The 15,856-nt window shown below is 33.3% G+C and overlaps 1 protein-coding gene across 2 annotated transcripts in view; it reads left to right on the top strand.

The window, feature by feature from the left end:
- The window catches only part of LOC118184681 (rab-like protein 2A), a 79,274-nt gene that overhangs the window by 52,392 nt on the left and 11,026 nt on the right, over positions 1–15,856 (top strand). For both annotated transcript variants that reach the window (XM_035354389.2, XM_035354388.2), the window contains one exon: positions 12,198–12,281. In XM_035354389.2, coding sequence (XP_035210280.1) covers positions 12,198–12,281 — 84 coding nt within the window. The remainder of the gene's footprint in view (positions 1–12,197; positions 12,282–15,856) is intronic.

Here is a 15,856-nt window from a genome sequence, read left to right as displayed (position 1 = left end):
GATGTATACTTCCACAATTTTGAGAATCTGTTATTATTTTGAACAATAATTTTCATTTATAGCATCTTACATGTTGTTATTGTATAAGTTTTTGTTACTTTATACATTTGGCCAGTATACTTCATATTGTGACTTATCTCACCTGTTACACCTCAGAACCCATTGCATCTGAATTTTATCAGTGGGAGGAGTACAGGATTGTGCCTGTGATTGGCATGGGCGCCTTCTGAGGTGGCAGTACAACTTTGCCGAGTTCTGTCCCAGTTTAGAAGGATATTCCTCTAAGAGGGTGGGTCCAAGGATCCTACACCATTTTCCCTTAATCTTCAAAAACATTGTACCCTTTCAAACATCCAGCCCTTCTTTAGAATAAGAATCCAGGCCCAACAATATAGCAGACAGCAATGCTAATCACTGTACCAGTAGTTTTCAACCTTTTTTTGCCCCATGCGTCGCTTTTACCACTGCTAGATGATCATTCTGCCCCCTTTTTGAAAACTAAAAAAATTCTTCCTGAAATTATGAAATTTCACACTAGGAAAATTCCCCCATTTGAGTAAACCTGCACTGTACCAATCAAGTCAGCTGTATATTTCTTGAATGTATCAATGTTGATTATGTTGTGGCAGGGAAGGAGTTTGTTAAAGTGTTATAGTAAGTTAGTCTTAATGACTATCAGAGGTATTAAGGAGTATTTAACATATCTATGTTAGTAATTTTGGATGTAGTTCATTGCTGGAAAAGGAATGGTGTATCTTTTACCTCAAAACAGCTGGGCTTAGCAAAATGTCCAACAAGAAACTGCTGAAGAAAATGTTTCAGTGCTTTCATATTCTGTTTAGCTGAAACATGCTGTGTTGTTTCTATTCCATGAGTTCTATTATGTTGAAGTTTCTATTTGGAGAGCTTTCGATTTCTCAGTGTTCAATTCACATTTGAATCACAACTTCAAAGTTAGTTTTTAATGACTATTTATTTACACACATCTGTTATTTTACAATATATGCATAATTCAAGATTAGTTTCAAATCAAAAGATGGGGATTATCCCCCTTCGAATCAAATTCTATTACGAGAAGCCAAGTGAGTGACCACTCCCTTCCAAGTTCATTTTTCGACTTCCCGTTGCCACTGGCAGAAGTGAAACTTTTGCTCATTTTACATTTGAGTCATACCATTTCTCCCACAAAGAATGAAAAAATCAAAACAAGTATGTGATGAAATTTTAAATAGCAATATACTATGAGAAATTTAAATTTTACCAAAAATTAACAATTTTATCTGGGCGTAACAAATATCTTGAATATTTTAAACTTACTTAATATTCTGCAAAGTTACAAAAGGCAAAAAATTCTTTTCTGAAAAATACTAGTAAAGAGATTAGTTCACTAAACTGGAAAAAATCAAATTGTATACAAAATTTAAGTTCAAAGAAAAGTGAAAACTAATAGTAGTACTGAAAACAAATTAAAACTAATTTGTTAATAAACTAATTTTGTTAATAAGTTCTTTGGTTTCACAATTTTTCTACCATATCTACCAAACTGAATGTTTTATCAAATTTTTCAAGTTCACAGTCTTTGGTATCAATTACTAAATCATCTTTTTTACCAGTATTTCTCGAAGATGGGGATGATTCAGTAGTTTTAAGCTCAAAGATAAATTCTTTATTGTCTAGCTCCATTGGAAATAGTCTCTGAACTGGTCTTAGAAGTTCACTGCTAGATTGTTTTTACTTTAGCCACTCTAATGTTGTCTTTTCCTGGGTATGTTTCGATTACACGACCCATAGGCCAGTCTGTTCTTTTCCTTCTGTTGTCCTCTACAAATAGTAAATCACCTTTCTTGATGGTTCGCGAAGGTAATCTTTGGTCGATGCACTAACAGGCCAAGATATTCATCTCTAAATCTTTTATGTAATTCCACACGTAACTTTTGGTGGTATTGCCATCTTTTCAATAAGTTGATTTTATCCAGACTGTCTAGATCCAGAACACCTTCAGTTCGAACATACTGATAGATGAAGTGAGTGCACATAAATCAGTGGAATCTTCTGACTCGTATGTTAATGGTCTAGAGTTGATATTTGCTTCTGCATCACATAGGATAGTTAACATTTCTTTATATGAGAGTAATGCTTTCCCCAGGAATCTTCTCAATAATTTCTTGATCATCTGAAACAGCCTCTCCCACCAGCCGCCCCACCATACTGCTGTTAGTGGATATAACTTCCATTAAATTTTCATTGTCGAAGAACTTTTGATAATTTGGTTCCAGTTAACAGATCAGAGTAAATTCCTTGCCCCTACAAAATTTATGCCATTGTTGCTATATACTACTCTAGGCCGTCCTCTGTACTATGAATTTTCGAAATCCAAGGAAGAATCCATTATCAAACCGTGAAAAACAACCTTATATTTAGCGTAGGTATAATGAAACACTCAATCGATTTCGAGGGCAGCTAAAGGTCCCTCCTCATCAGGAGAAAGAAATACATAGAAAGAAGAAAATAGGAATCACAGAAACACGTGGTGCTTATCAGCACTGCACGTCGTTATAACTAGATTTTTAATCAGAGTTGCACTGGCCGCCTACTTTTACTGAGCCAGGCTGTCTGATCAAGCATAAAGAAATATTAGCGAAGTTAAAATAGGGAGCGAGGGGCAAATGCACATTACGCTCAAAATCTGAACTTCAAATAATGGAAATCAACCACTGAACGGATTTTTATACCCTCTGGTAGTACCAAGTGCGAGGAGGTAACGCCATCTATCGGCAAAAATAATTGAATTAAGACAGTAGAATTTTAAAGGCATTAGGAAGGACTGGATTGGACTTCAAATCATTAACTAAACTTTCTAAATCTTTATGAATGTGAAAAGCCTCAAGAAAATCCAATTCGCCTATGGAAGAAGCCTTTTGGATGATTTTTGCAGACCCAAAATCAAAATTATGGTTAAAAGTCCAGCTATGATACGCTATTGAAGACTTGTTAATTTCCCCTTTTTTGACATAAGATTCATGTTCCTTGATACGAAACTTCAACGCTCTTTTTGTTTGGCCAATATATCTTAAACCACACTGACATGATATACTATAAATTCCCCAAGAATTCAAGACAGAAACGCAATCTTTTAGAATCGAAGGGTGAATTTTATTAATAGGGGAGAAACCGACTTGAAAATTGAATTTCTGGAGAATCCGTGCAATTTTATAGCTAACAGAAGGATAAAATGGAAGCACGACAAGGTCATTGATATTATTTCTAACAGTGGAATGTCTTCTTTGATGGGAATCTGAAAATTTTTTTTTTTTTTTGACGGCTTTATCAATAATCACGGGAGAAAATCCACGGTCAATCGCAACTGCTCTCAAATAATTAAGTTCATTGGTAAGCAAAGATTCAGAGGAACAAACTTTTAGCGCGCGGAAAACATAATAGTAAAAAGAAGCCATTTTTTGCTTAACAGGGTGGCATGACTTGGCATGGGGTGGTAAACAAACTGCAAAGGGTTTACGGTACACAGTGGTGCTAAAATCGGTTTCATTGCGGATTATAAGAATATCGAGGAAGGGGAGGGAATTGTTGGATTCAATTTCAAGAGTGAATTGGATGGCTGGATCAATTGAATTCATAATAGATAGAATCTCGGATAAATCCTCTTTATAACCGTCAAAAAGTGCGAAAGTGTCGTCAACATACCGAATCCAAAGACGAAAAGATAATTTATCAAATAATTTCATCTCAAAAATTTGATAAATTATCTTTTCGTCTTTGGATTCGGTATGTTGACGACACTTTCGCACTTTTTGACGGTTATAAAGAGGATTTATCCGAGATTCTATCTATTATGAATTCAATTGATCCAGCCATCCAATTCACTCTTGAAATTGAATCCAACAATTCCCTCCCCTTCCTCGATATTCTTATAATCCGCAATGAAACCGATTTTAGCACCACTGTGTACCGTAAACCCTTTGCAGTTTGTTTACCACCCCATGCCAAGTCATGCCACCCTGTTAAGCAAAAAATGGCTTCTTTTTACTATTATGTTTTCCGCGCGCTAAAAGTTTGTTCCTCTGAATCTTTGCTTACCAATGAACTTAATTATTTGAGAGCAGTTGCGATTGACCGTGGATTTTCTCCCGTGATTATTGATAAAGCCGTCAAAAAATTTTCAGATTCCCATCAAAGAAGACATTCCACTGTTAGAAATAATATCAATGACCTTGTCGTGCTTCCATTTTATCCTTCTGTTAGCTATAAAATTGCACGGATTCTCCAGAAATTCAATTTTCAAGTCGGTTTCTCCCCTATTAATAAAATTCACCCTTCGATTCTAAAAGATTGCGTTTCTGTCTTGAATTCTTGGGGAATTTATAGTATATCATGTCAGTGTGGTTTAAGATATATTGGCCAAACAAAAAGAGCGTTGAAGTTTCGTATCAAGGAACATGAATCTTATGTCAAAAAAGGGGAAATTAACAAGTCTTCAATAGCGTATCATAGCTGGACTTTTAACCATAATTTTGATTTTGGGTCTGCAAAAATCATCCAAAAGGCTTCTTCCATAGGCGAATTGGATTTTCTTGAGGCTTTTCACATTCATAAAGATTTAGAAAGTTTAGTTAATGATTTGAAGTCCAATCCAGTCCTTCCTAATGCCTTTAAAATTCTACTGTCTTAATTCAATTATTTTTGCCGATAGATGGCGTTACCTCCTCGCACTTGGTACTACCAGAGGGTATAAAAATCCGTTCAGTGGTTGATTTCCATTATTTGAAGTTCAGATTTTGAGCGTAATGTGCATTTGCCCCTCGCTCCCTATTTTAACTTCGCTAATATTTCTTTATGCTTGATCAGACAGCCTGGCTCAGTAAAAGTAGGCGGCCAGTGCAACTCTGATTAAAAATCTAGTTATAACGACGTGCAGTGCTGATAAGCACCACGTGTTTCTGTGATTCCTATTTTCTTCTTTCTATGTATTTCTTTCTCCTGATGAGGAGGGACCTTTAGCTGCCCTCGAAATCGATTGAGTGTTTCATTATACCTACGCTAAATATAAGGTTGTTTTTCACGGTTTGATTGTCACATTAGCGGGTTTCTCTTCTAGTCAAGAATCCATTAGTCGATAAGCTTTAAATTAATTCTAACTGAACCGCACTGTAAACCCTGCAAGTAAGATGCAAGATCCAAGCCTTTCTATTTTCCTTTAAATAAATTGGTCCTGCTACATCAACACCCGTCAACTCAAATGCATCTCTGACTCGATCTTCTGGGAGAGGACAAAGCACTGTATCAAGAGCTTTCGCCGACTGTCTCCTGCACCGAACGCACTTCAATATGACTCTTTGTATTGTTTTTCTTCCTTTTATTATCCAAAATGTTTTATGAATATTAGTCAAAAGAACTGGAGTACCAACATATAAAATTTTTAAATGGTAGTCTTGGATCATTCTTTCTACTAATTTATGTTTGGGTGGAAGTACAATGGGGCACTGGAAGTTCTCATCATCATGTCTTTTCAAAATTTTCATTTTCAATCTTACAATTCCCTCTTCATCAGTGAAAGGAAAATGTCCCTTCAACTGTTCTTCGTTAGAGAATGCCTCTTGTTGAAGGATCTTCAATAATGTCTTCTCAGCAATTTCCAATTCTTCAACACTCAGGGTTTTGTCATAATTTCTTCCTCCATCTTTAAAATTATTTATAAATCTTAGAATCCAAGAAATCATTCTCACAAAACTTACTTTAAAAAGTAACTTGAAAAGTAATTCAGATACCATTTTTCAGTGGTGATATTAGCCAAAGTCGAAATAATGTTCTTTCACTTTTCTCTCATGGTTTCTTCTTCGTTAGTAATCACTTCACTAGTTGGCCATTCTTCATTGTTCTTCATAAGCCATTCTGGCCTTTGCACCAGCGAGATTTCTCAAAGCTCGTAATCGAACACCCTTGTGGAATTTCTTGGAATGTGATGCCATTCAGATTCCAATGACAATTTTCGTATTTCTTTTACTCTATTTACGACAAATGGTACCCAATGGTCATCTCTTTGGATCCAAGTGCAGTGCTTGAATCTGAACAATAGTTCCTTGGAATGTTGTCTGAGTTGAGTGTTTGTAAAGCAAGAGCTGCAAGTCTGACTCGTATACAGCAAGCTAGCAATTCTAGACGATTCATCATCATTTTTCTTAATGGACTCTCTCTACTTTTAGCTAGAAGAAAATATACCGATACATTTTCACTTGTTTCCTTTCTTAAGTAAATCACACATCCATAGGGTTGTTTACTTGCATCACAGAACATATGAAGACTAAGACTTTCATTTCCTTTTATATCTAAAGCCCTTGGAATTCTAATACTGGATAAAAGGGACAAATCATCAGTCCATGTATAGAACTCTTTTCCTCTTTGGGTCTTCTATAGTCTTTGGGTATGTTTGTATCCCAACCAATTTTTAACAACCAGTTCTTTTGTGAGTAGTTTAGGTGTTCACGTTATCAGGCAGAGAAAATCCATGGGATCAAAAATGCGATGTACCGCAGACAATATATTTCTTCTAGTAAGATTCACTGCTTTGTCAGTAGCAGTCTTCACATCACAGATAAGGCTATTATCTTCCTTATCCCACAAAATTCCCAACAGAGGAGTAGGTTGTATACTGTCTTCAGATTTCAAAAGAGAAGTGTGCTCCTACCTTCTCAGATCGAATGACGCAGAATCTAATATTTGTTTTGATTCCTCGATGAATCGCGTTTCTTCATCAGGAACAGATGTGATGCATTTATCTACGTAGAATAATTCTTTTAAATTTTCTACTGTTTTAGGATATTTAGATGAATTTATATCAATGTGATTGCTTAATATATCAGCTAATAAAAAAGGATTGCAATTCAATCCAGAAACAACGCATTTATGTCTAAAAACTCCAAGTTCTTTCTTGTCAAAGTCTTTCCACCATAAAAATCATAAGAAATCTTGATCACTCTTATTCACTGACATTTACAAAATTGCATTTTTTACGTCTGAAATAACTCCTATTTTATCTTAAAATTATAGGAATAATCTCTTCCAGCAAATTTGGACCCTTTTCTAGGCAATCATTAAGTGAGCACGAATTTTTGTCTTTACAGGGAGCATGAAATACTGGTTGCAATTTCGTGGTCCAAGTTTCTTTGAATACCCCTTTATGTAGTATAAATAGTGACACTGATTATTTGTTTCATGTTCAGGGACTTCTTCTATAATTCCTACATTTAACCAATCTGTGAAAACATTTTCGTAATCCTCCAATTTGCCCTTTTGTATCAACCGATGTGTCATACTGTTTAAATGCTGCGTAGCAATATCAAAATTTTGACTTAAACAGGCCCCTTTCTATTACCCAAGGCAACTGAATCTCATATCTTCCCTCTTTAAAGGTAATAGTTTTGTTAAAATGATTCATTGCAGCAATTTCCATTTCCTTTCTGCATTTTGTTTTACAGGGTCTCGAATACCCAATGAATCTCTTACAAATTTTCAATCTTCGATGAGTGAATTAATAAAGAAGTCTCTGCAACGACATAAGTCACATTTTCCTTATCATCAATATGATCAAACAGTTTTTCCATTAAAATCCAACCCATTTTGGTTTCCGTTGTAACTAATGTCGAGTTTAAACGTTCAGTTTTGTCCTTTACTAATTTCCAATAATTATCGGCTCCAATGAGTAAAGATACGTTGCTGTTATCTAGAGATTCGTGATCAACATCCGCTTAAATTATTCCTCTATCTTTTAACAACTCCTTAATATTTTCTGGAGGATAGTCTAGTTCAGTATTTGATATTTCATCAGTCTCTAAAACCCCAATAATGAATTCCTGTTTATCAAAAATGCTTTTTATTTTTACTTGTACTTGTGCACAATTCTGTTTGGTAGGCACTTGAGATCCAAAAGTGGGAATCATTGTTTCTTCTCTTCCCATGACTTTTAATCCCAGTTGTTTAGATAGACATTTCTGAATATATGAGTGTTGACTAGCACTGTCAAATAAACAACAAACTAATTTATTATGTGACATACTTTTAAGTTCTACTGTTGCCGTCTGTAAAAATATTTTATTCTTACCCATGCTAATACGATTGCATGCTGAATTTTCTACACCTTTTGTTTGTGATATTTTGGGTTTTTTCTCATTTTAGCAACAAAGTGTTGCGTTATGTTTTTGGTGGCCGTATATACAAGAATTTTTCTCAGAGCAGTCTGAAATTATATGCCCTTGAACCACACATAGATAACACCTACCTTGCATTTTTAGTACATTTCGTTTTTTCATTTACACTCATATTGCACTTTTCATTATTTTGTGTGTTATTTTTGCAAAAAATACAATTTTCCTCTTTTACTGGAGCTAATAATTCTGCCGCCGACGAGGGGTTAACTTTAGAATTAAACTTATTGTTTGTGTATTTAAAATTACTTTTGTGTTTGTCAAAATGTTTATTCTTTCCATTCAATGGAACAGATTTCAGTTCCGGTTTGTTAACTGTGTACGTTTGTTCACGACATTCAATTTCTTTTTTCAAAAAAGCAATTAAACCCGTAACATCAGATTCTTTTTTTGGATCACGCTTTCGTTGATATTCAAGAATCAAACCATGAGGCAATAATTTCAATAATATTGGATTTAACAAGTCTCCGTATGAACCTGAAGTTACTCCTAAATTACTTAAGCTTCGAATCTTTATTTCACAAGCTTCGTGTAATCTTCTTAGTGCATTTAAGTTAGAAGAATTTTTAACTGGTTCTATATCTAAAAGATTATTCATATGTAATTTTATAATTTTCTCTGGTTTTCCAAAGTGTTCTATTAAAAGTTCTAAGCATGAATCGTAGTTGTGTTCGGTTAACTGAAATCCTTCAATGACATTATATGCTTGCCCTGTCAATAATGATTTCAAGTACACGAATTTTTCAATCTTGGTAAACGCTTTATTCTGATCAATCACAGCATGAAAACTATTAAAAATTCTAACCGTTTTCCTGCATCTCCTGAAAATTTTGAAATATTTAACTTCAGCAATTTCATAGCCGATGACGATACATTTATTTCAGAAACCGACGTGTTCAAAGAATTTGCATCTGATACATTTTTCACAGACAAATTTTCATTACATTTATTTAATCTTATTTTAATTATAAACTTTGCAGACATAATTTGTTCATTCTATTTATCACTTGCAGAAATGTCTTTTTCAAATTCTTTAGCATCTTTTAACTGAGTTTTGATTTGTGAATTCAACATTTTCAATGTGTTTTCTCTTTCAAGAATGGTTTCATTCATCTCCTGCAATTCCTCAATGTTTGTGTTTTCGATATTTTCTGATAGCAAAGATTCTATTTTTGTAAGTAATTTCAAAATTTCATTCGTACGTTTCTGCTTCAGTTTGTCTAAAGCTTCCATATTTAAAATTAAGTAATCACAATGTTGAAATTTTTTTTTTAAATTTTCAAAGAAAAAAGGAATTGCTTACCTGTTTACAGGTAATCCATCTGCTAATCTTAGAAATTCTAACCCAAAAGTCCCGATTGTAGCACCACTAAAATGTTGTTTCTAATTCACGAGTTCTATTATGTCGAAGTTTCTATCGGGAGAGCTTTCGATTTCTCGATGTTCAATTCACATTCGAATCATGACTTCAAAGTTATCTTAATGACTGTTTATTTACACACATCTGTTATTTTACAATATATACATAATTTTAGATTAATTTCAAATCAAAAGATGGGGATTACCCCCCTTCAAATCAAATTCTATTAAGAGAAGCCGAGTAAACGACCACTCCCTTCCAAGTTCGTTTTTTGACTGCATTGCCACTGGCAGAAGCAAAACTATCACTCATTTCGCGTTCGAGTTGTAATATGCTGTGTTGCAATGAGTGCCATTTTAATATCAGGTAATGCTACATGCACATCACAGAATAAACTGTCTGAGATGAAGTTGCATGCTTTTCTTTTTGCCTCAAGTAAAGAAATGCAAAAATGGATAAAAAGAGAAAAAAACAAGCCCTCTCCAGTACAGTCTTCCACTAGCAAGTAAATAGATATATAGTTAATTATAGCATGTTAATTTTTAACATAGACATTTGTTCTCATGGTACACCAAAACATTGATTCTAGATTAGAAAGAGTGAAGTCCTTGAATCCATGTCATGACACCCTGCTGAATGACCATATTGGCTATAAGCCACTTACCACCTAAATCCTTCTTCAAAGGTCAGAGTAAAAAAGTGTTAAATATCAGTTTTATGCTGTAGGGAGGATGATCCATTATCTCCCACTATGGGTATCACTTCAAATCATATGTATGATGGCTCTGTGTGGTCCTGTGTTGTCATGCATTAACACACCTTCCTTTTCAAAGGATTATTTTTTAAACTTTTTCTGCTACTCTCTCACAATCAGTCTAGTGGTTCAGAATAACTCGCAGCATTCATTGTTGCTTCCCTGGGTAGGAAAGACGAACTGACAGCACTCCATGTTGGTTCCAAAAGATTATCATCATAATTTTTTATGGACAGGGGAAAATAGGGGGGATAATTGTTATTTCCATGATATGGATACTTCCTTCACCTTGGAGTGTTACATAGTGCACCAATGCTTCATCCCTTGTAACAACAAAATGCAGGAATGAAATGGCTTCCTTGCTAAAGTGCATCAAATGCACAAGAGGCATCCCATTGTCATGTCTTTACAGTCATCTGTGAGTTGTGTAGTCACCTAACATGAACACAGTTGCAGTATCTCAGTAATCATAAACTATGCTTGTACACTGCTCACTGAGATGCTGAGTTCAATTGCAAGTTGAATAAGACAAGCATCTTGACATTTGAATGGTATGGTAATTACTGCTATCCAGGCAAAAAATTTGAAGAAGATTATTGCATCTGTAAGAGATGTTACTTTACTTTTTGAACTGCCCTCACAGCTAGACATGTTTCTAAATGATGATAATGCTCAAGTCATAAAGATTTATATGCTTACTGCAATATAGCCATTCAGATAATGCAAATAATGTAGATAGTTTTAGCAAAGTGAACTAGTGTTTACGTATATCAGGCTTTCAGCATGTTAATTAATATAAGAGATGAATACTGAGAAATTTTTTTTTGCTTTCACATCAACTACTGAAAAGTGTCTATTTTTCTCTTGGAGATACATGTATCCATATTTAAACTTGTTTTATGTCCATATTTCTGTGATATTCCTCAGAATGTTGCTGTTGATATTCATGCTTTGGTCAACATGTTTGCCTGCAGGTTATGCATGATATAAGTTTTGTTCTGAAGACAACTTCCAGGAAGTAATTCCATGTGTCACTGAAAAGGAAAGCATCTATGTTTCCCTTTTCACTCAAAAATGGAAGCCATTTCTTCTGACTTCACCTCTAACCTGAGAATACCTTCTTGTGATTGTCAGCCCATTATTTGGTAGTAGTAAAATTGGTCAGCTGATTCTTCACATTAAAGACACATCCCTTCACTATTCTGGAACTTGACAAATTATTGTGAGAACTACCATTCGAGCCCATAGTGATGAAGTTTGTGGAAAAATCCTATATTTCATATTCTGTTTGAGTGCACTGTGGTTTTACATGCAACAGTTTCAAGAAATAAATAGAAGAAAAGCATACAGTTATCAAATTTAATACTAGGCTAAAATTTATAGACATCTGTTTTATTACAAAATCGTATTTTGAGTGAGATAAGCACAGGTTCACTTAAAAGTTTTCAAATAAATCCTTTATTAATGTGGAATTGGTATTTGACTAAAGTTAAATTATAAAAAAAATATAGTTAATTAAAAAATTGGTTGTCCACTTAGTATTTCTAATTCAGCAGCACAGAGATTTATGAGTATTTGTTTTTTTATTTATTGCATATGTTTTTTAAACAGTGTTTCTCAATCTGCTTTTGTTCGTGTTCTTCATCTCAGTTATTAGCTATATATTTAGTTTTAGGACAGATGCAACAAAAATGCACTTTTTATGTGTCTGTTAGTAACTACTCATATCTAAGTTTTTCATTCCCAAATAGATTTAACTAATTTTGTAAGGTATATTTACTTACTTTTTTCTCAATTTATTTAAAATAAAACATATTGGCAAAATTGTAGATCAATATATTTTATGATTTTTTTATGCCATTCTTAGCTTTTTAATGATGCAATTAGAAATGCAGTGTTGTATAAGAAAAATCCCACAGACTTCTTTGATAAAGTTATGCAAGAACTAGAAGTAAGTATTTGGAACACTTCAAAATTTTCTCATTTTTTTTTTTGTGTCATGCTGATAATGCTCGATTAGCAAAGCTACTATTATTTTGTATAATAGATTGAAGATTTCTTTCTTTTTTTATTTTCATATTTAATTTTAACACCTCGTAAGTGATGTTAAGCTATCAACATTAAACATATTTATGGATATCCAATTTGTATGTAACATGGAACTTAGATTTCCATTCTTCAGTCGTTGTAATATGTCTAACAATTTTTATAATGTTTTTCTAGATAAAGATTTTTAAGGTGAAACAAAATTTTTAGAAATTACCCATAAATCAACTAAAACGTCGCCACTGACTGTGAACGACTGCACTTTTGAAAAAGGTGGCACGATTTAAATATCTTGAAACTATTATCACTAATAAAAACGATTTATCTATGGGAATTAATTACAGGCTCCTCATTGCACATAGATGCTACCATGGTCTTGAGAATCAATTCAAATCTCAATTTATCTGTTGTAATACTAAAACTTGTATAAAACCTTGTCATGCCCCATCATAATATATGGCTGTAAGTGTTGCACAATGACTAAAATAAATGAAAGTAAACTACTTATCTTTGAACGTAAAAAATCATGATATCTACCATAAATTTAAACAACCTGAAGGTCATAAAAAGCCACAAAATTCGATGGTTGGGTCATTTACACAGAACTGAATACACAAACCCAGTAAAACAACTCATATTTACCAAACCAATGGGAGCTAGAAAGTGAGGAAGGCCACCAATTAGTGGCTTGATGCTGTTGAGCATGACATTAATACCATGCATAGGGGAGACTGGAGGAGTATTGGTATGGATAGGTCCAGATGGTGTAGACCAAGGATGTCAAACTCGCGACCCACAACAAATATTTTTGCGGCCTGGCCAATATATCGGCAAATAATAAAATAACATATTGACGAAGAAAAAAATGAAATGTTTACTGCTAAGTAATTAACGATAATTTATTTAGTGTTGTTAGATTACTCACAGCGAGCTGACACACACACTACTTAAATTACAAATGCGTGTGAGTAGCTTGCGTTCAGCTACCTTCGGCTTTTGGTGGACACGTGCACTCAGAACTTGTACGCATCAACCTAATGTGGCCGAACTCACGGTCTCAGTTTTCCAATCATAGTTTTGTACGATATATTGGTGCATGCATGTGCATGCACTTTGCTTTATTGTTAATTATTACTTAATTCATATTATTACGGATTTCATAGTTATTTATTTAGTTAGTTTTTTTTATTTAGAATTTTAATTAAATTTGCCTCGTGTTGCCTTAGCAATGCAGACGATTTTTGAAAAGACAGCTGCGTTGGAAGGTTAAAAATAGAACAGCGCATGCATTTAATACCTAATAAATAAATATCTCGTAATTGCTGTTGCCATCCACAAAAACCAGAGGTTTGAAAATACTCGAAAATTTGCATATGAAACTATTTCCATGTTTGGTAGCACTTATCGGTGTGAGCAGTTATTGTCAGTCATGAAAGGTAATAAGTCTCCTATTAGAAACCGTATTAATGATGCTCACCTTGGGTCAGCATTGAAAGTTATCACTGCAAACAAAATTTCTCCCGAAATAGGAAAGATAATAGCAGAGAAGAGATGTCAAGTATCAGGACGTAAACATTAAATTTTTCTTGTTCTTTTCTATATAAATATATATCTATGTTTATTATTGTATTATTCGAAATCTACATTTCTATGAATAGTGTTTTTTTTTTTTTTTTTTTTTTTTTTTTTGCGGCCCACCTAAAGTTAAACCTTGTTTGTTTGGCCAAAGTGTACCTATGAGCTTGACATCCCTGGTGTAGACTGATTGAGATGCTTTTGGTCAACAGTAAGCTGTAATGCCTCAAAAGAAGAGGATAAAGGGTTTCAGTAAAAATACATAGTTATTTCCATCTGGAACATTGTTAAATATGTCAGCTGGGCAGAATATACAAATTATTGTAATTTACAAATACAAACCAATACTTTAACGGGTTTCTTTTGGAGGGGGGAATTGCATATTTAAGACTAGATGCATGTGAAAGTAGTTGCTAGCATTTATTGAAATGCATTAATGCTTAAACTAATAAAATAGAAAAATTGTTATAACTAAAAGTTCTGCAATTAATCAACAAGAAACTTAAGTAAAAATTCTTTTTGTAAAGTTATGGACATTTTCATTTTATGCAAAATATTTATTTACTGTTAAAGTTTGCATATGTGAACAATATGCCATAATTAGTTGAAGTACTGCTGTGTCTAAATGGTTTTCCAAGTTACTAGTTTTAAAATTTCAAAATTAATAAATTTTATTTCTCCTATTCAAAGTATTTTTACTTATAGTCTGTTTCATATATTGTGTATCTGCTTTTGAGATGCATTGAATTAGGTGACATCTTGATGATGTTTCACAATTAAAAACAAGATTTATCATTATTTTCAAAAGTTGCAAGTTCCCTAAAAAGTTACTAGTACTTTAGATTTTCTTTAATTATTTTAAATTTAGTAACTATTTGATTGTTTTGCAGTTCATCTAGAAATGTGTGTCTGTTGATTATTCGTTTGGTTGTTTCTTAACAAAGGCCAAAGAATTACCAACTATCATTTAAAGTCATGTGATTTTTTTTATTATTATTATTGATTTACTTTTACTCCAGTTTTGTTTTCCAAATCATTTTAGATTCAGTTTTTTTTTAATATGTGCATTCCTTTTAGAATGTTCACCACTTGGAATTGATATTAATTTTGTATATTTTAAAGCATTATGTTCTTTACTGCTGAAATTTAGATGGTTAATTCTGATATTAAATGCATTTCTAGAGGAAGGTAATTTTTAGTTGTGGTTACTACAAATCAGTGCTTTTGGGGCAATTTGTAGGTAGCACACTTTTAATGCTGTTGTGATTTATCTCTTTCGTTCCTAAGTACTTAGATGGGTGTGCATATATCAAAATTAAAACTTAAGAAGCCATTAAAGAGACAAACATATTTCACTATTAAGTGTACTGAATGGGTACCAGCTTTTCTAGAAGCTGTTTGTGTTTAGAAACTCACTAATATCGTGTTTCAGAGGAGGGGGGGAAAAAGAATTATCTTTTTTGTTCACAAATTGGTTTTTGCGTCATTTGATTTTTTAAATATTTTCTTTAATAGCAACCATAATATATCTTTAATGTTACAGAATTTTTTTTAATTAAGCTGGAGCAGGTTAATAATATTAAATGGTGGGTAATCATATTTCTGTTCTGTTCAGTGTATGCTGCAGGACTAAAATGTGGATAGAAGTATACAAAGTAGTTATTTAATTGTATACTGCACAAAAAAAAAAGGGACAGTTCTGTATCTCCTGTTCTACTGGGCTGATTGACAAAATTCAGATTGTGCTTTTCATGTCTTTAAAGCGTGATGTAGGATATATATTAGATTTATATATAGCATTATTCTAACATATTTTGACACAAAATCAGATTTTTTTTCTGAAGTAACATATCAATTTTTTCCTATATTTTGTTTCTACGACTAGAATTATGCCTAGATATTAAA

Source organism: Stegodyphus dumicola, chromosome X2 (genome assembly GCF_044657685.1).
Source record: "Stegodyphus dumicola isolate Sdum_Otavi_A_Nest chromosome X2, ASM4465768v1".
NCBI classification, from domain to species: domain Eukaryota; kingdom Metazoa; phylum Arthropoda; class Arachnida; order Araneae; family Eresidae; genus Stegodyphus; species Stegodyphus dumicola.
This window is presented reverse-complemented; position numbering and strand designations above follow the sequence as displayed.